General features: G+C 42.0%; 1 protein-coding gene across 2 annotated transcripts in view; it reads right to left on the bottom strand.

The window, feature by feature from the left end:
• LOC110531948 (dedicator of cytokinesis protein 3) overlaps nt 1-19,763 on the bottom strand; it is a 60,883-nt gene that overhangs the window by 28,044 nt on the left and 13,076 nt on the right. The window contains exons 5-12 of one of the 2 annotated variants that reach the window (XM_021615487.3): nt 19,115-19,211; nt 15,361-15,509; nt 5,119-5,203; nt 3,674-3,715; nt 3,202-3,380; nt 2,599-2,680; nt 2,324-2,384; nt 2,063-2,210 (exon numbers count right to left, since the gene is read on the bottom strand). In XM_021615487.3, coding sequence (XP_021471162.3) covers nt 2,063-2,210; nt 2,324-2,384; nt 2,599-2,680; nt 3,202-3,380; nt 3,674-3,715; nt 5,119-5,203; nt 15,361-15,509; nt 19,115-19,211 — 843 coding nt within the window. The remainder of the gene's footprint in view (nt 1-2,062; nt 2,211-2,323; nt 2,385-2,598; nt 2,681-3,201; nt 3,381-3,673; nt 3,716-5,118; nt 5,204-15,360; nt 15,510-19,114; nt 19,212-19,763) is intronic. The other variant, XM_021615490.3, reaches the window with a different exon arrangement.

The following is a 19,763-nucleotide window of genomic DNA, read 5'->3' as shown; positions in this document are numbered from 1 at the left end:
ATTAGTGGATTCGGCTATTGCAGCTACACCCGGTGCTGACAGGTGTATACAATTGAGCACACGGCCATGCAATCTTCATAGATAAACATTGGCAGTAGAATGGACCTTACTGAAGAGCTCAGTGACTTTCAACATGGCACCGTCATAGAATACCATCTTCCCAACAAGTCAATATTGTCAAATTTCTGCCCTGCTAGAGCTTCCCCGGTCAACTGTAAGTGCTGTTATGTGAAGTGGAAATGTCTAGGAGCAAAAATGGCGCTACCGCGAAGTGATAGACCACACAAGCTCACAGAACAGGATCACCTAGTGCTGAAGCGCGCATTGCGTAAAAATGATCTCTCCTTGGTTGCAACATACACTACCGAGATTAAAACTGCCTCTTGAAGCAACATCAGAACAAGAACTGTTTGTCGGGAGCTTCATGAAATGGGTTTCCGTGGCCGAGCAGCCGCACACAAGCCTAAGATCACCATGCGCAATGCCAAGCGTTTGCTGGAGTGGTGTAAAGCTAGCCACCATTGGACTCTGGAGCAGTGGAAACGCATTCTCTGGAGTGACAAATCACGCTTCACCATCTGGCAGTCCAACGGACGAATCTGGGTTTGGCGGATGCCAGGAGAACACTACCTGCCCCAATGCATAGTGCCAACTGTAAAGTTTGATGAAGGAGGAATAATGGTCTGGGGCTGTTTTTCATGGTTCAGGCTAGACCCCTTAGTTCCAGTGAAGGGATATCTTGACGCTACAATGACATTGTAGATGATTCTGTGTTTCCAACTTTGTGGCAACAGTTTGGGGAAGGCCCTTTCCTGTTTCAGCATGACAATGCCCCCGTGCACAAAGCGAGGACCAGTGATTGGTGTGGAAGAACTTGACTGGCCTGCACAGAGCCCTGACAACCCATCAAACACCTTTGGGATGAATTGGAACGTCGACTGCAAGCCAGGTCTAATCGCTCAACATCAGTGCCCGACCTCACTAATGCTCTTGCAGCTGAATGGAAGGCTTTCCATCTAATAGAAAGCCTTCCCAGAAGAGTGTAGGCTGTTATAGCAGCAAAGGGGGTCCAACTCCATATTAATGCCCATGATTTTGGAATGAGATATTCGACTAGCAGGTGTCCACATACATTTGGCCCTGTAGTGTATGTGGGGAAAGAGCATTTAAAAGAGCATCAGTGCCACTGTAGAAATCAGTAGTGTCGGGTTTGGCCACATCCAAAACACATGATACAGACCCCTGAGGATGACAGAGGTGGAGGAAGAAAGGAAGAGGATATAGGAGGACAGACAGTAAGGGATGTGCTATCTGTTGAGTCACTGAGTCAGAATGCTTCATTCGGTGTTATTTTCCCCTTCTACTCCTCATCAAGCTTTGTCCTCTAACTTTGTTCATTTGTCTAAGTGTCATCTCCATCATGCTCTCATACACACACATTCTCTCTCTTTCAGTCTTCCTCTCTCTCTGCCTCTCTAATCTCTTCATCGCTTGGCGGGGGTACAGGAGTGTCTCTTGAGTGGTGCCTAACAGAGGGAGCCAGATTCACATCACACCAGGAGCACAATCTTAGGCCCTGGTTGAGCAGATATGGATTTTCCAGAGGACACTTCATTATCATTCTGGTCCAAGTGCACAACACATCAAAACAGTCAAGCTCTTGGTAGGGAACATTCACACAACATTGGTAGAACATTCATGCCTCGGTAAAAACAACAGAATTACAGCCAATGGCTTTGTCTCCAGAGATCATTTTTCAGTCATTTTAATAGAGATATCTTTGTGAAAGGCTGATGACACACTACAGTGTTCAGTTATTCTGGCTATCACCTCATACTAATTTAGATGGTGTCCCTATTTACAAAGACTCCAGCTACATACGTTATAGTATGAGGTATCAGCAAAAGAGCAGTTTAGAATAAAAAAAAAACTTTAGTTTAAATGTTAGTTCATGTGCATTGTCCCCGTCAAATAAATAAATACATTGTAAGTCGCTGTGGACATGATCATCTGCTAAATGACTGAAAAGTAGAATGCGAGTCAGGATCAGACAGTGACTCACGTGTAAACTTTGAGCACAAAGTCCTTCTCCTCTTGGAGGTCTGTGATTGTGTGGAACACGTCACTCATGGCCAGAGCAGCACAGCCGTACGGTCTCCTGTACTGCACGTGGGGCGGACCCTTCTTTGAGTCATTCAACAACATACGACCTGGAGGCAACATCAACAACAACGCATTAGCTCGATATGAGGAATGCTACTTTCCAAGGTTTCCTGGAGTGAACATTGTGATAATTCTGTTACTCCATCTCACATAGGCTTACCAGTTCGTATGACATGTGCTACAATGTACAGGTCTCTCTTCAGGTCTTTACTGCTCAGATCCTAAAAATAAAACATAAACCCACTATTAACAAGAAAATACTGGAGCTTACTCAACGCACATGGATGTGAGGCATGCGTTTACGTACACAACACATTATTTACTTACATTTGTTGCTGTTTTACCGTGGTTGCTGTTGAAAAACATATCTAAGAATAGCTCATCTAAGCTAAAATCCTATGAGCCATCATCTAAGGGTGGAGAGCTGAGAGTTACCGTGAAGAGAGCACAGAGACGGTCCACCTTCTCTGGGTTCTTTGGTCCTCCACTTTTGTTCAGTCTCACCATAAACTTCTCACTGAGGAGGAAGACATATGTTACAGTACATGAATCAAGGCACACTGTTTTTCATTTACTCATTCAACCAAGTAGTCCCATTGAGATCATTCTATTTTGCGAGTGTAAGAAACCTTGAACTTCACAATGTGGTGCTGTCTGGAGGTGTAAATGGGTCACATGAGGGAAAGGCCTTGCGCTGAGTAAGGGTGACATGTTGTGGGTGTGGTGTGTGTCTACTATGCCCTCTAGCACTTGCTCGACTTGGGTTGTTTGAGTGTGTGTGTTCTGCATGTGCATGCCCTGTGTGTGTATGAGTTGTGTGTGTATGAGTTGTGTGTGTGTCCGTCCTGTATGTTTGCTGTGTGTATACTGGAGCCCTCCCTCCAGTACCGGTTCTGCTCATTGTCACATGTATCATAGAAGTAAAATGTCCTGTGGCTCCCTCTCAAGTAACTGACCTGCTTGCTTTTGCACAAGTGCCTGCAGAGGTTGTGTTCGTGTGTCCGGTGTGTGTTTATTTAGTGTTGACCGTGCATATACCTGATCTGTTTGTTGTCACGGGTGTCGTAGAGGGAGAAGAAGACATCTGCCTCCTCGCTGATGGTGTTGTAGGTGAAACTCTTCAGGTTGATGAAGAGGTGGTGCTGCACCGGAACACGGCAACCATCTCCATGGCGCTGACGCACGCTGTCGCCCTGAGAACGATCGGACGACGAACACTAACAAGACAGGTCCTTACCGAGGGCAAACCTCTGACTGCACTGCACACATGCTACGTCTATCTACCCTTCGAAGGTTGTCACTGTGTGGTAGACATGTTCGTGGATGCGTTTTGTCAGCTTGGTGATCGTTCACATTGAATGGATTTGTGATAGTGTTGATGGTTATTGCGATCATTCAAAATGGTGGCATGGGTTTTGTCAGTAAAGTGATGTCAAATTAGTTCTCATGCATATAGTGTATCTCCATCCATTATCTAGCTACCGCATAGCAGATTATATTGAGTTCATACCTGGTTTGTGCTTGGCTGGCCACAGTGTCTGCTGGATGCATGCTGTGGGGTACATAGAGAAGAGTGATTTTAGTTTAGTCAAACATTCTATTCATGATCAATACACTAGTTCCTCACAAAAAGCCCTGATATTCTGATAAATTGAAAAAAAGCCCTGATATTCTGAATTCTGATAAAAAGGCACCCACCAATTTTGCCTAGAGGTTGCTTCAGTGAGCAGTATCCCCAAAATAAGTCCACATGAGGCAAAGCATGAGCCCATGGGAGAGGAGAGGACAAAGCACATATCTCCCACACACACACACACCTCTCTGCTCCGCAAACTGAGAGATCTCTTTTACTCCCACCTGAAGAGGTGCCAAGGCCTGTGTGCCCTGCCAAAAACAAGCTCACTTTCATCGACCTAGTGAGGAGGCTTTTGGCAGGGATGAACCACACTGTTGTTTCTGGACCGAACACTTAATGCACTAACAATCTGCTTGCAAAGCCGATAAAAATGGCACAGGAATAAAAGGCGACTGCAGGGCAGTAGGAGACGGTATTAGACCAGCATATTGACCCTCCACTATTGGTCAAGACTGGGTCTCCTGTTTCCAAGACGGCCTCCCCCAAAACATGACATCTGCGTCTGAGCAGTGATTACACTTTCCTAATTCTGGATCAGGCTGAGAAATTCTAAAAATCGCCTTTTACTGGGGGTGTACACTTAGCTTACAACTCCCTAATACGTTACTACAGCTTATTCCAAATTCCAAGAGCACATTTGGGATATATCTTATTTATAGAATTGTGTCTCAACTATAGATGTGGTTAGTTTACATAACCCAGACTGTAGTATTGCAATTACAATAACCAAAACTATTGTTTTTTCAAATACTCTCACAGGGTTGTCACAGTGCATCTAGTGAACATTCAAGTTTTGGTCACGTGTGCGCTTGTAGAGGGACACTCTCAATATGGCAGAAACGTGGGCTTAAAGAGCAGGGGGGATGAACTGGTTTGCGCCACAAAAGCGGAGTTGTGCCGTACGCACACGCGCTCAAACACCTTTACTAAGAAAATGCATTACAAGACACATACATTCACAAGTGTACAAGGCAGACAAACACAAATCATACAGCACACACAGATTCCAACATACATTTGCATAAAACACACTTGTCAGTAAATACAAAAAAAAATACAGTAATTCACACTTACATTAAAATATTACCACACAAAGGAAGAACAGTTTTAGTCAAATATATGGAAGTACCCTGTGCCTGTAAAATAATATCAATTCATAAATACATTATAATAATGCACATCTTGAGGGTCACTGTTCTCTTATTTCCCAGGGGTTTGATAGGGGAAATTATGTGTATAGATTTGCATTCACACATAACACCCATATAGAATGGCCATGTATAGAATGCAACATTAATACCTCCCTATGTTGACCATACCATTTTGTAGAGTTCAGATGCACTGATATGATCCGGATCCACCATTTCAAACTCCTTTCTAGGAACAAGGTCCAGGCCAAGGTGCCTGTTGAGAGAGAGAGAGAGAGATGAGGAGAGCGAGAAAGAAGAGCCAACGAGAGGTGGGAGGTAACAAATCATAACATTAACCATCATAGAACACACAAAAAGCATTTCCTCTTATCTAAAAAAAAAATGCCCCTTACACATCTTAAATACTCTTATAAGCAAGCATAGAAGGCATTTAGTTCTTGTTCAGAAAGCTATTATTAAAGGGATACTTCAGGATTTTTGCGAAAGCCCTTTATCTACAATCTATGAGATGAACTCATTGATATTATTTTGATGTCTGCGTGCAGTTTGAAGAAAGTTGCTAACTAGCGTTAGAGCAGTCGCTAACTAGCGTTAGTGCAGTCGCTAATTTGCGTTAGCGCACCTCCAGTCATTGCATCAACTCTAGTTAGCATTGGCTGGCGAAACTACATCTAACTTCCTTCATACTGGATGCAGAGACTTCACGGTATCATTGAGTTCATCTGGCTCCTCGTTCAGCTGGCTCTCGTGCGTCATTGCCAACATTCCGAAATATCCCATTTGTAAACAGGGTTTGAACAATAGCTAATTGCCTTTTATACTTGCAAGAGCACCTGGCTTTGTCTGAAAGTGGTGGTGCATTTTTTTGTTGATAAAATAATTTGTTAATATTTTTTGGAATTGCAGAAAAACAATTTCCTGCAATTTTACACTGTTTCTTCACAGGGGAATCCATATTTATGAACAGAACAACTATTTGAACATCTTGAAGAAAAATCTGGCCTTAATGGCCATGTGTATAATCTCCACCCGGCACAGCCAGAAGAAGACTGGCCACCACTCAGAGCCTGGTTCCTCTCTAGGTTTCATCCTAGGTTCCTGCCTTTCAAAGTGCTTCTACATCTGCATTGCTTGCTGTTTGGGGTTTTAGGCTGGGTTTCTGTATTGCACTTTGTGACACCTGCTGATTAAAAAAGGGCTTTATAAATACATTACATTGAAATTTGATTGACATAGGATTTGCCACAACAAATTACATTGGAAATGTGTTTAATGACTAGATTACTAATCTACTCCCTTGCCTGAAAGTCCCACCCCCAATAATTAATCCTTGAGAGTCCATAATCTAATTAACATAATAAAATGATCCCCATCAAAATCTGTCAGTTTAAGCTAGAGATAATGTATATATTTTTTTTTTGCATGGGCCCACATCTCAATCCATTACATCGGCTTTGGAAAGTGACAGAGCTACAGCGCTGTTTGTAAGAGGAGGAGACATCCTGAAATCGGTCTTCTCAAGAAAACATCTGTAGTATCTGAATGGTTTGGCCTACTGACTAATATGGCCACTATTGAGAGACGAGACTATCAGGAGCACGATGGTGTTCTCCGTTTTGCTCTACAACCCCCACAAGCCCCTCGGGACTCGTCTGCCAACTTCTGTCTGTAGCATCTGAACTGTTTGGGCTACAAACTAATTTACCCCCACTCTGGAAAGGGGAGACTCCGTTTTGCTCTACAACCCGATTTGCGGGCGGTTTCCTGGTCTGACAAACAGCGCTGTAACTCTGCCACTTTCCACTGCAGACGCAACAGGCTGACATAGGGGTATGTGGTGGATTGAGATGCAGCCCATGCAAAAAAAAAAAAAACATCTCGAACTTAAAAACTGAAGGATTTTCATGGTGATTTGAATATTATGTTAATTAGATTGATGCAAGGGGGCGTCAATAGACTTAAGGATTAACCGATTGATGTTGGGAAAATATATGGCAACAATGCACAGTGGTGTTAAATGTCTGCAGGTGCCTTTGGATTTTAAAACAAAAGTGGTGCAACTTATGCTTTCTAACTGAACCAAAAAAAGTGGCATGCAGGAGGGAGGCAAAAAAACTTTCAAGTGGGACAAACCATTCATCTTGAGGGGGTGCAAAATGCAATCTGTTAATTATATAATAAATAAAGTTGACATATACATCTTAGTACAGACTGGCTAAAAACATTACTAATCATTGAAAATGACAAATTTTCCAATGGATCATGGCACTTTTCTGGTAAAAATGTGGGGATGCAGCTGCTCCATTTTCTCCATTGCTCAGGCGCCTGAGAGCCCAACTATGACCTCGCTCTCCGTAGTCGACGTGAGTAAAACCTTTAAACAGGTTAACATTCGCAAGGCCAGACGGAATACTATGACGTGGATTGAGAGCATGCACTGAACAGCTGGCACATGTATTCTCCTATGCCTGACCCGGTCTGTAATATCAACTTGTTTCAAGCCTGTAGCACTCACATCTATAGTCCTGAAATGCTTATCATTCTGGCTCATACCAACACCATTATCCCAGAAACCAGAGACCCACTCCAATTTGCATACCGCCCCAACAGAGCCACAGATGATGCAATCTCTGTTGCACTCCACACTGCCCTCACCCACCTGGACAAAAGGAATACAGTTGAAGTCGGAAGTTTACATACACCTTAGCCAAATACATTTCAACTCAGTTTTTCACAATTCCTGACATTTAATCCAAGTAAAAACGTCCATGTTTTAGGTGAGTTAGGATCACCACTTTATTTTAAGAATGTGAAATGTCAGAATAATAATAGAGAGAATAATTTAGTTCAGCTTTTATTTCTTTCATCAAATTCCCAGTGGGTCAGAAGTTTACATACACTCAATTAGTATTTGGAAGCATTGCCTTTAAATTGTTTAAGATGGGTCAAACACTTCGGAGAGCCTTCCACAGGCCCAGGAACTTGGCCCATTCCTCCTCACAGAGCTGGTGTAACTAAGTCAGGTCTGTCGGCCTCCTTGCTCCCACACGCTTTTTCAGTTCTGCCCACACATTTTCTATAGGATTGAGGTTGGAGCTTTGTGATGGCCACTCCAATACCTTGATTTGTTGTCCTTAAGCCATTTTGCCACAACTTTGGAAGTATGCTCGGGGTCATTGTCCATTTGGAAGACCCATTTGCAACCAAGCTTTAACTTCCTGACTGATGTCTTGAGATGTTGCTTCAATATATCCACAATTTTTCTTTCTCATGATGCCATCTATTTGTGAAGTGCACCAGCCCCTCCTTCAGCAAAGCACCCCCACAACATGCTGCTGCCACCTCCGTGCTTCATGGTTGGGATGGTGTTCTTCAGCTTGGCAAGCCTCCCCCTTTTTCCTCCAAACATAACGATGGTCATTATGGCCAAACAGTTCTATTTTTGTTTCATCAGACAAGAGGACATTTCTCCAAAAAGTACGATCTTTGTCCCCATGTGCAGTTGCAAACCGTAGTCTGGCTTTTTTATGGTGGTTTTGGAGCAGTGGCTTCTTCCATGCTGAGCGACCTTTCAGGTTATGACGATATAGGACTTGTTTTACTGTGGATATAGATACTTGTGTACCTGTTTCCTCCAGCATATTCACAAGGTCCTTTGCTGTTGTTCTGGGATTGATTTGCACTTTTTGCACCAAAGTACGTTCATCTCTAGGAAACAGAACTCGTCTCCTTCCTGAGTGGTATGACGGCTGCGTGGTCCCATGGGGTTTATACTTGCGTACTATTGTTTGTACAGATGAACATGGTACCTTCAGGCGTTTGGAAATTGCTCCCAAAGATGAGCCAGACTTGTGGAGGTCTACAATTTTTATTCTGAGGTCTTAGCTGATTTCTTTTGATTTTCCTATGATGTTAAGCAAAGAGGCACCGAGTTTGAAGGTAGGCCTTGAAATACATCAACAGGTACACCTCCAATTGACTCAAATTATGTCAGTTAGCCTACCAGAAGCTTCTAAAGCCATGACATAATTTTCTGGAATTTTCCAAGCTGTTTAAAGGCACAGTCAACTTAGTGTATGTAAACTTCTGACCCACTGGAATTGTGATACGGTGAATTATAAGTGAAATAATCTGTCTGTAAACGATTGTTTGAAAAATTACTTGTGTCATTCACAAAGTAGATGTCCTAACCGACTTGCCAAAACTGTAGATTGTTAATAAGAAATTTGTGTAGTGATTGAAAAACGAGTTTTAAACTTCCAACTGTATACTCTACCTTTCAAAAGTTTGGGGTCACTTAGAAATGTCCTTGTTTTTGAAAGAAAAGCACTTTTGTTGTCCATTAAATTAACAACAAATGGATCAGAAGTACGGTGTAGACATGTTGTAAATTACTATTTGAGCTGGAAACGGCTGGTTTTTATGGAATATGTACATAGTCGTACAGAGGCACATTATCAGCAACCATCACTCCTGTGTTCCAATGGCACGTTGTGTTAGCTAACCCAAGTTTATCATTTTAAAAGGCTAATTGATCATTAGAAAACCCTTTTACAAATATGCTAGCACAGCTAAAAACTGTTGTTTTGATTTAAAGAAGCATTAAAATGAAATCTTCAGTTTCTTGGTAATTTCTCACATGGAATAGCCTTAATTTCTTAGAACAAGCATCGACTGACGAGTTACAGAATTAAGGTCTTTGTTTCTGGCCATTTTGAGTCTGTAATCGAACCCACAAATGCTGAAGCTCCAGATACTCAACTAGTCTAAAGAAGGCCAGTTTTATTGCTTCTTTAAATCAGCACAACAGTTTTCAGCTGTGCTAACATACAGTGGGGCAAAAAAGTGCAATTTCTCCCACTTAAAAAGATGAGAGGCGCCTGTAATTTTAATCATAGGTACACTTCAACTATGACAGACAAAATGAGAAAAGAAAACCCAGAAAATCACATTGTAGGATTTTTAATTTATTTATTTGCAAATTATGGTGGAAAATAAGTATTTGGTCAATAACAAAAGTTTCTCAGTACTTTGTTATATACCCTTTGTTGGCAATGACAGAGGTCAAATATTTTCTGTAAGTCTTCACAATGTTTTCACACACTGTTGCTGGTATTCACACACTGTTGCTGACTTTTAACTCCCTCCAAAGACTTTCTATGGGGTTGAGATCTGGAGACTGGCTAGGCCACTCCAGGACCTTGAAATGCTTCTTACGAAGCCACTTCTTCGTTGCCCGGGCGGTGTGTTTGGGATCATTGTCATGCTGAAAGACCCAGACACGTTTCATCTTCAATGCCCTTGCTGATGGGAGGTTTTCACTCAAAATCTCACGATACATGGCCCCATTCATTCTTTCCTTTACACGTATCAGTCATCCTGGTCCCTTTGCAGAAAAACAGCCCCAAAGCATGATGTTCCCACCCCTATGCTTCACAGTAGGTATGGTGTTCTTTGGATGCAACTCAGCATTCTTTGTCCTCCAAACACGACGAGTTGAGTTTTTACCAAAAAGTTCTATTTTGGTTTCATCTGACCATATGACATTCTCCCAATCTTCTTCTGGATCATCCAAATGCTCTCTAGCGAACTTCAGACGGGCCTAAACATGTACTGGCTTAAGCAGGGGGACACATCTGGCACTGCAGGATTTGAGTCCCTGGCTGCGTAGTGTGTTACTGATGGTAGGCTTTGTTACTTTGGTCCCAGCTCTCTGCAGGTCATTCACTAGGTCCCCCCCGTGTGGTTCTGGGATTTTTGCTCACCGTTCTTGTGATCATTTTGACCCCACGGGGTGAGATCTTGCGTGGAGCCCCAGATCGAGGGAGATTATCAGTGGTCTTGTGTGTCTTCCATTTCCTAATAATTGCTCCCACAGTTGATTTCTTCAAACCAAGCTGTGGGGGGCCAGAAATCTTGCTTTTTTGTAGGTGACCAAATACTTATTTTCCACCATAATTTGCAAATAAATTCTGTCTGTTTTGTCTGTCATAGTTGAAGTGTACCTATGATGAAAATTACAGGCGTCTCATCTTTTTAAGTGGGAGAACTTTTTTGGGAGAATACTTTTTTGCCCCACTGTAATTGAAAAAAAGGGTTTTCTAATGATCAATTAGCCTTTTAAAATGATAAACTTGGATTAGCTAACACAACGTGCCATTGGAACACAGGAGTGATGGTTGCTGATAATGTGCCTCTGTACGCCTATATAGACAATCCATTAAAACTCAGCCGTTTCCAGCTACAATAGTCATTTACAACATTAACAATGTCTACACTGTATTTCTGATCAATTTGATGTTATTTTAATGGACAGAAAATGTGCTTTTCTTTCAAAAACAAGGAAATGTCTACGTGACCCCAAACTTTTGAAAGGTAGTGTGTTATATACAAATAAATAAATAAATACACACTATAGTGTACATACATATAAAGTGCTTTCAGTAAGTATTCACACCCCTTGACATTTTCCAGATTTTGTTGTGGTACAACCCAGTCACTGCAAAGATAGTCCTTCCTAAATCAGTTGTCTGAGACGAAGAAGGAAACCACTCAGAGATTTCTCCATGAGGCCAATCATGACTAAAACAGTTACAGAGTTTAACGGCTGTGATAGAAAACTGAGGATGGACCAACAACATTGCAGTTAGTCCACAATACTAACATAAATGACAGTGAAAAGAAGGACGCCGGTATAGAATTAAAATAATCCCAAACAAGCAATCTGTTTGCAATAAGGCACTAAAGTAAAACTGCAAAACATGTGGCAAAGAAATTCAATTTATGTCCTGAATTCAAAGCATTACGTTTGGGGCAAATCCAACACACAATGCGGTGGCCACATCATTTTATGGGTATGTTTGTGAACGTCAAGGACTAGGTAGTTTTTTTAGGATAAAAAATAATGTAAAGAGAGCTAAGCACAGGCAAAATCCTACAGGAAAACCTGGTTCAGCCTGCTTTCCAATAGACACTGGAAGACAAATTCACCATTTAGCAGGATAACAACCTAAAACACAAGGCCAAATATACACTGGAGTGCCTTACCAAGATGACATTGAATGTCCTGGAGTGGCCTAGTTACGGTTTTGACTGAAATTGGTTTGAAAATCTATGGAAAGACTTAAAAATGGATGTCAACTTGGCAGAGCTGGATGAATCTTTAACAAGTAATATGCAAATATTGTACAATCCAGGTGCGCAAAGCTCTTAGAGGCATACCCAGAAAGACTCACAGCTGTTCTAACATGTATTGATTCAAGGGTGTGAATACTAATTGAAATGAGATATCTCTGTATTTCATTTTCAATTCAATACACGTGCTAAAATAAAAATATGTTTTCACTTTGTTATTATGGGATATTGTGTGTAAATGGGTGAGGAAAATCAACAATTTAATACATGTTTTGTTAAGGCTGTAACACAACAAAAAGCTGAATAAGTCAAGGGGTATGAATACTTCAGCCACACAGTAAGTCAAAAGTTTGGACACACCCACTCATCCAATGGTTTTTATTTATTTTTACTATTTTCTACATTGTAGAATAATAGTAAATATATCAAAACTATGAAATAACACATATGGAATCATGTTGTGACCAAAAAAAAGTTACATCAAAATATATTTTAGATTCTTTAAAGTAGCCACCTGTTGCCCGGATGACAGCTTTGCACACTCTTGGCATTCTCTCAATCAGCTTCACCTCGAATGCTTTTCCAACAGTCTTGAAGGAGTCCCCACATATACTGAGCACTTGTCTGCTTTTCCTTCACTCCGCGGTACAACTCATCCCAAAACATCTTGGACTTCCTGTGACACTGGGTGCTGTAGATGTGCTGTAGGGCAGGCAGTGTGCCCCCAGTGATGTGTTAGACTATGCACTCTGGAGAGCCCTGCAGTTGCAGACGGTGCAGCCCGACAGGATGCTCTCTATGATGCATCTGTAGAAGTTTGTGAGGGTCTTAGGGGCCAAGCCAAATTTCTCCAGCCTCCTGAGGTTGAAGAGTGCACCTTCATCACCATGCCATCTGTGTGAAGGGACCAATTCAGGTTGTCAGTGATATCCACGTAGATGAACTTTAAGCTTTGGCTCTCTCCACTGCGGCCCCATCAATGTGGATTGGGACGTGTTTTCTGCCCTCTCCTGTAGTCCACGATCAGCTCCTTCATTTTGTTGACGTTGCGGAAGCGGTTATTTTCCTAGCACCACTCCACCCGGGCTCTCACCTCCTCCTTGTAGGCGGTCTGATCATTGTTGGTAATCATGCCTACCACGGTTGTTGTCAGCAACCTTGATGATTGAGTTGGAGACATGGGTGGCCATGCAGTCATGGGTAAACAGGAAGTACAGGAGGGGGCTGAGCACGCACCCCTATGGCGTCCCCGTGTTGAGGATCAGCATGGCAGAGTGGTTGTTGCCTACCTTCATCACTTGGGGTCATCCCATCAGGAAGTCCAGGACCCAGTTGCACACAGAGGGGTTCAGTCCCAGGGCCCTGAGCTCTGATGAGCTTGGGAGGGCACTATGGTGCTGAAGGCTGAGCTGTAGTCTATTAACAGCATTCTTACATAAGTATCTCTCTCCTCCAGGTTGGATAGGGCAGTGCAATTGCAATTGTTTAATCAGTGGATCTGTTGGGGTGATATGCAAATTGTAGTGGGTCTAGGGTGTCGGGTAAGGTGGAGGTGATATAGTCCTTAACTAGCCTCAAAGCACTTCATGACCGTTGTTCTGCCCCTGAACAAGGCAGTTAACCCACTTTTCCTAGGCCGTCATTGTAAATAAGAATGTGGTCCTAACTGACTTGCCTAGTTAACTAAAGGTAAAATAAAAATAATAAAAATGACGGAAGTGAGTGCTACGGGACAATAGTAATTTAGTTCAGTTACCTTCAATTTATTGGGTACAGGAACAATGGTTGACATCTTGAAGCAAGTGGGGACAACAGATGGTGATATGGAGAGATTGAATAAGACATCTGGGCCGGTGGCCTTGCGAGGTTTAACACCCTTAAATACCTTACTCACGTCGGCCATGGAGAATGAGAGCACAGTCCTGGAAGCAGGCGGAGGTGTTTAGCTCGTCCGGGAGTGAGGTGTCGGTGTCCGCAACGTGGCTGGCTTTCCCTTTATAATCCGTGATTGTCTGGAGTCCCTGCCACATATACTGTGTACAAACCATTAAAGATGCCTGCTCTTTCCATGACAAACTGACCAGGTGGATCCTGGTGAAAGCTATGATCTCTTATTGATGTCACTTGGAGTTAAATACACTCCAATCAGTGTAGATGAAGGAGAGGGGAGGAGACAAGTTAAAGAAGGATTTTTAAGCCTTGTGACAATTGAGACATTGATTGTGTTTGTGTGCCATGCAGAGGGTGAATGGGCAAGACAAACTATTTAAGTGCCTTTGAATGGGGTATGGTAGTAGGTTGCCAGGCACACCGGTTTGTGTCAAGAACTGCAACACTGCTGGGTTTTTCAAGCTCAACAGTTTCCCATGTGTGTCAAGAATGGTCTACCACCCAAAAATCCAGCCAATTTGGAAATCCAGCCAACTTGGAAATCCAGCCAACTTGGAAATCCAGCCAACTTGACACAACTTTCAGAAGCATTGGAGTCAACATGGGCCAGCATCCCTGTGAAATGCTTTCGACACCTTGTAGAGTCCATGCACAACCGAATTTAGGTTGTTGAGGGTAAAAAGGGGGTGTATGACTCAATATTAGGAAGGTGTCCTTAATGTTTTGTACACTCAGCGCAAGTCACGTTTTGCCTCCGATTGCCTTAGAGGTCGTAGCTGGTCTGTTTGTACACGTCCATGTTCCCAGTCACATTGCCATGGTTAAATGTGGTAATTTGGGCTTTCATTTTTGCTTGAATGCTGCCATCTATTAAAGTGTTTTGGTTTGGATAAGTATCGAATCGTCACAGTGGGAACAACATCCTCTATGCCCTTCCCGAGTCAGTGTATACATCGATACTATTCTCAGAGGCAACCCAGAATATTTCCCAGTCCGCATGATCAAAACAATCTTGAAGCATAGATTCCGATTGATCAGATTGATCAGATTAACGATGAACAATCCTTACCACGGGAGGTGTATTCTGCCTATAGGTGGGGAGGAGCAGAACGGAGGCGGGATCTGATTTGAAAAAGGGAGAGCGAGGGAGGGCCTTGTAATCAAGGTATATTAGTATTTTTTTTTTTAACAAATCCAAGGGGGGGTGAATACTTATGATACCCACTGTATAGATCATCTAGGAATCGCTTTGTATAAACAAATCTGCTAAATGACCGTGTCAATACATTACATCTACATTATGTTCTGTAGCAGGATACAGTATTACAAATGCACACACAAACATGATATGGGCCCTGGCCCATGCGCCACACTACATCAACTCACTCGTTGCCCCAGTCCAGGCGCACGGTTATGTGGCGTTTGATCTCTCTGGTCTGGTCCTGGGCCAGGTGACCCTGGATGAGCTGCCGGCGCAGGTCAATGAGCTCATTCATCACATGACGCAGCTTGTGGAACAGGTCCACCTTGTGCTTCTGTGGGGATCACACACACAACAATATGATCAAAACATACATGTAACATAACAAATTGGCTCTTGGACATTCCCACAATACAGTATGTCTATATTGATCTGGACTCTGACGTTTCTATGTCAGTATCTCTATTCTTATGAGAGTTCCCTGGTCTGCTATGGAAGTAACAGCAACTCCAGCTCCAGGCACCCTCATGATTCAATCCATGGTTTTAAATAGACTTCCATTATGAAACACACAACTAAGCAACTAGCTGCTGTTAGAATGCAAGTGTTCCTCCTGACAGTAGTAGAAGGTCAGGGTTATGAAACTGTAATGAGTGTTAATGAAACACACTAGCATGGCTGTGTCATTAAATAATTATGCAGGAATTATACAGCTATAAAGGAAAATGGGTGTTCGGTGAAACCTGTTTCTCTGTTAACAAACAACCAACAAGGGTCTTTCTTTTCTACTGGAGGCTACATAGTTACCACATGAGTTCCACTGATAGAGCTAAAGTACCAGCACAATTAATTATACAAATAAAAATATATGTCCAACTCAGTCCTTACAGCAAATGTAGTTTTTCTCCATGACCAAGGACAGCACTTTTAATTGAAGCATTTTATATTCCTCCCATTGGCCTGACAAGCCCACACTACCTCCCAGTTTTGTTTAGATAAGTGCAAAGTTTAACCGCATCTACAACGTTCATGGACATTTAATTAGGGTAAACATTCCATGTTCTCAACCTGCTGGTGGCTGTAGGAAAACAACGATTTTAGTCAGAGCCGATTAGGCCTCTCGGTTGGCTGTTCTGTGAGGCCTAATTATGTACATTACAACAGATACACACTAATTCAAAGGCCATCGCTCCCTGAGGTACCGCGATGCATTCTAATTGCAATATGCCTTGAGCGCAAAACATTAAATGAAAACAAATAAAATGTGTAAACATCTAGCCCAGGGGTGTCAAACATATGGCGTGGGGGCCAGATCTGACCCGCGAGGAGGTCTAATCCGGCCCGCGAGTTATAAATAATACTCCAAGAATATATCTACTTGCAAATGACTAAAATCAAATCCAAACTGTGTAGAAATGACAATGGACCTACATTATTAGTTTCTTCACTGTGTCCAGCTCACTAATAATCACCGAAATGAAAGCTAGAAAGTCAAGGAGCATAAAAATTCCAAGAACGATGGATAGAGGACCATTTTTATATACAGTGCCTTGCGAAAGTATTCGGCCCCCTTGAACTTTGCGACCTTTTGCCACATTTCAGGCTTCAAACATAAAGATATAAAACTGTATTTTTTTATGAAAAATCAACAACAAGTGGCACACAATCATGAAGTGGAACGACATTTATTGGATATCTCAAACTTTTTTAACAAATCAAAAACTGAAAAATTGGGCGTGCAAAATTATTCAGCCCCCTTAAGTTAATACTTTGTAGCGCCACCTTTTGCTGCGATTACAGCTGTAAGTCGCTTGGGGTATGTCTCTATCAGTTTTGCACATCGAGAGACTGAAATTTTTTTCCCATTCCTCCTTGCAAAACAGCTCGAGCTCAGTGAGGTTGGATGGAGAGCATTTGTGAACAGCAGTTTTCAGTTCTTTCCACAGATTCTCGATTGGATTCAGGTCTGGACTTTGACTTGGCCATTCTAACACCTGGATATGTTTATTTTTGAACCATTCCATTGTAGATTTTGCTTTATGTTTTGGATCATTGTCTTGTTGGAAGACAAATGTCCGTCCCAGTCTCAGGTCTTTTGCAGACTCCATCAGGTTTTCTTCCAGAATGGTCCTGTATTTGGCTCCATCCATCTTCCCATCAATTTTAACCATCTTCCCTGTCCCTGCTGAAGAAAAGCAGGCCCAAACCATGATGCTGCCACCACCATGTTTGACAGTGGGGATGGTGTGTTCAGGGTGATGCACTGTGTTGCTTTTACGCCAAACATAACATTTTGCATTGTTGCCAAAAAGTTCAATTTTGGTTTCATCTGACCAGAGCACCTGCTCTCTGCGCTTTTAACGGACCTCTGAGACCATCACAGTGCAGGTGGATTTATACGGAGACTTGATTACACACAGGTGGATTGTATTTATCATCATTAGTCATTTAGGTCAACATTGGATCATTCAGAGATCCTCACTGAACTTCTGGAGAGAGTTTGCTGCACTGAAAGTAAAGGGGCTGAATAATTTTGCACGCCCAATTTTTCAGTTTTTGATTTGTTAAAAAAGTTTGAAATATCCAATAAATGTCGTTCCAATTCATGATTGTGTCCCACTTGTTGTTGATTCTTCACAAAAAAATACAGTTTTATATCTTTATGTTTGAAGCCTGAAATGTGGCAAAAGGTCGCAAAGTTCAAGAGGGCCGAATACTTTCGCAAGGCACTGTGTATGTGTATGTGTATGTGTATATATATATATATATATATATATATATATATATATATATATATATATATATATATATATATATATATATATATATATATATATATATATATATATATATATATATATATATATATATATATATATATATATATATATATATATATATATATAAATAAATATATAATATATATATAAACGAATGCGGCCCCCGGGGAAAATTAGTTTGACACCCCTGATTTAGCCAATGATACATCCTGTTTTTATGGATGGTAACCGTGGTGACTGGCTACACTGGCTACCACACAGGGGGGCAGAGTGAGTGCCCGAAATGAGTAGTGTTAAATCAGTGGTTTGAATTTGTTGTGCTTGACAGGAAGTTACATCACCACAGTCCTTGGTTGCTCTGAGCATGAGCAGTCCTCAGTGATAGGTTATGTAAAAAGTCGCTGGCAGCCAAGCTCGACAAAATCTCCCTCCCTCTGCTCAGGTCAAACCTCAGCTACGTATATCCCCTCCTGCCCCTTCCACACTTAGCAGGATTAGGGTTTATTTAGGTCTCCATAAACATTTATAGAGTGGGAGGGTGATGATGATGCTGGCTTAATGTACAATACTGCATTGAGTTTTAAGATGACTGTATAATAGCCCATAACATAAACATTATCCAGGGACAGATCGGTGTTCCTTAGCCATCTCCTCTGACTGTCATTGTCATGAATGGCATGCCAATGATAGACGAGTTGGCTACGGCACAGAGAGATCTGGGACCAGGTTAGGCAAAGAAGTATAGTAATGGCAGAGTTACATTCTGTGAAATTGCCTATGATAGCTATCTACTACGACATTATTTATAGACAATGACTATTTTGGGAGATACATAGGCAGGATAAGACGATGAAGAGTGGAATTACAGCCTATATGACACGCTATGGGGAATCATGGGAAGGGGATGTATATACAGTATGTTCAACCCCAATGGTTTTTGCTATCCCCCAGTCTTTTGCAAATAGACATGGCTTTTTCAGCTATTGAATGAGGTGAACATTGTATACTGCAGGTAAAAATGTATATCTCATCAAATCTTTTGAGCTAGGTATGTAACACAGGGGTGGGTGCAGCTCCTGTCCTCTTTCCCTTTCTGATCAACCACTCTTCTAACCCTGTACGTTGCATTTAAATGGAGTCCGTGTGAGGCGATACTGACCACGTAGAGTTGCTTCCACAGCACGCCCCATTCCTGCAGGGTGGAGGTGGTCTCAGTGATAATGGGATCTTCCAGAGGCACCACCGTCTCACACAGCCTAGGGTGAGACACACACAGTTATAGAAACAGAGTCAGACACTCGAAAACTTAAAACTGACAGACATAACTGCCGACAGTACAAATAGAGAAAAACAAAAACACAATTGAACGAACCAACACACACACACTTCGATCACTGCCCTGTGCTGGCACTGTCATGACATAACTCTTTCATGATGGGAAAAACTATATTTCACTCAATTGTGAAATTAGGATTATAAAGGATCACTAGAGCAAAACCACAACGGACAATTTATATTTCAGAGTGCCAACCATGAGACTAAATGAAAGACAAGAGAAAGACCTTAAGCAGGAGAAAAGGAGAAGATCGCCAGGTTATGTTGTGAAATGTGGTTCTCTGCACTCTGGCTTTGGATTCTATAATGGATTCTATAATGTATTGCATACATTTGTTCTATAGAAAACGTGTCTAGTTAAAAACACAAGACAGTCATTACATAACAAGCCAGAATGATACTCTATAGCTCTGATGCACTGGGAGAACCTGTAGGTGTTTTCATACCATTAACCAGACTAAACTGCAATGCAC

This window comes from Oncorhynchus mykiss, chromosome 9, assembly GCF_057628025.1.
Source record: "Oncorhynchus mykiss isolate SJ-2025 chromosome 9, ASM5762802v1, whole genome shotgun sequence".
NCBI classification, from domain to species: domain Eukaryota; kingdom Metazoa; phylum Chordata; class Actinopteri; order Salmoniformes; family Salmonidae; genus Oncorhynchus; species Oncorhynchus mykiss.
This window is presented reverse-complemented; position numbering and strand designations above follow the sequence as displayed.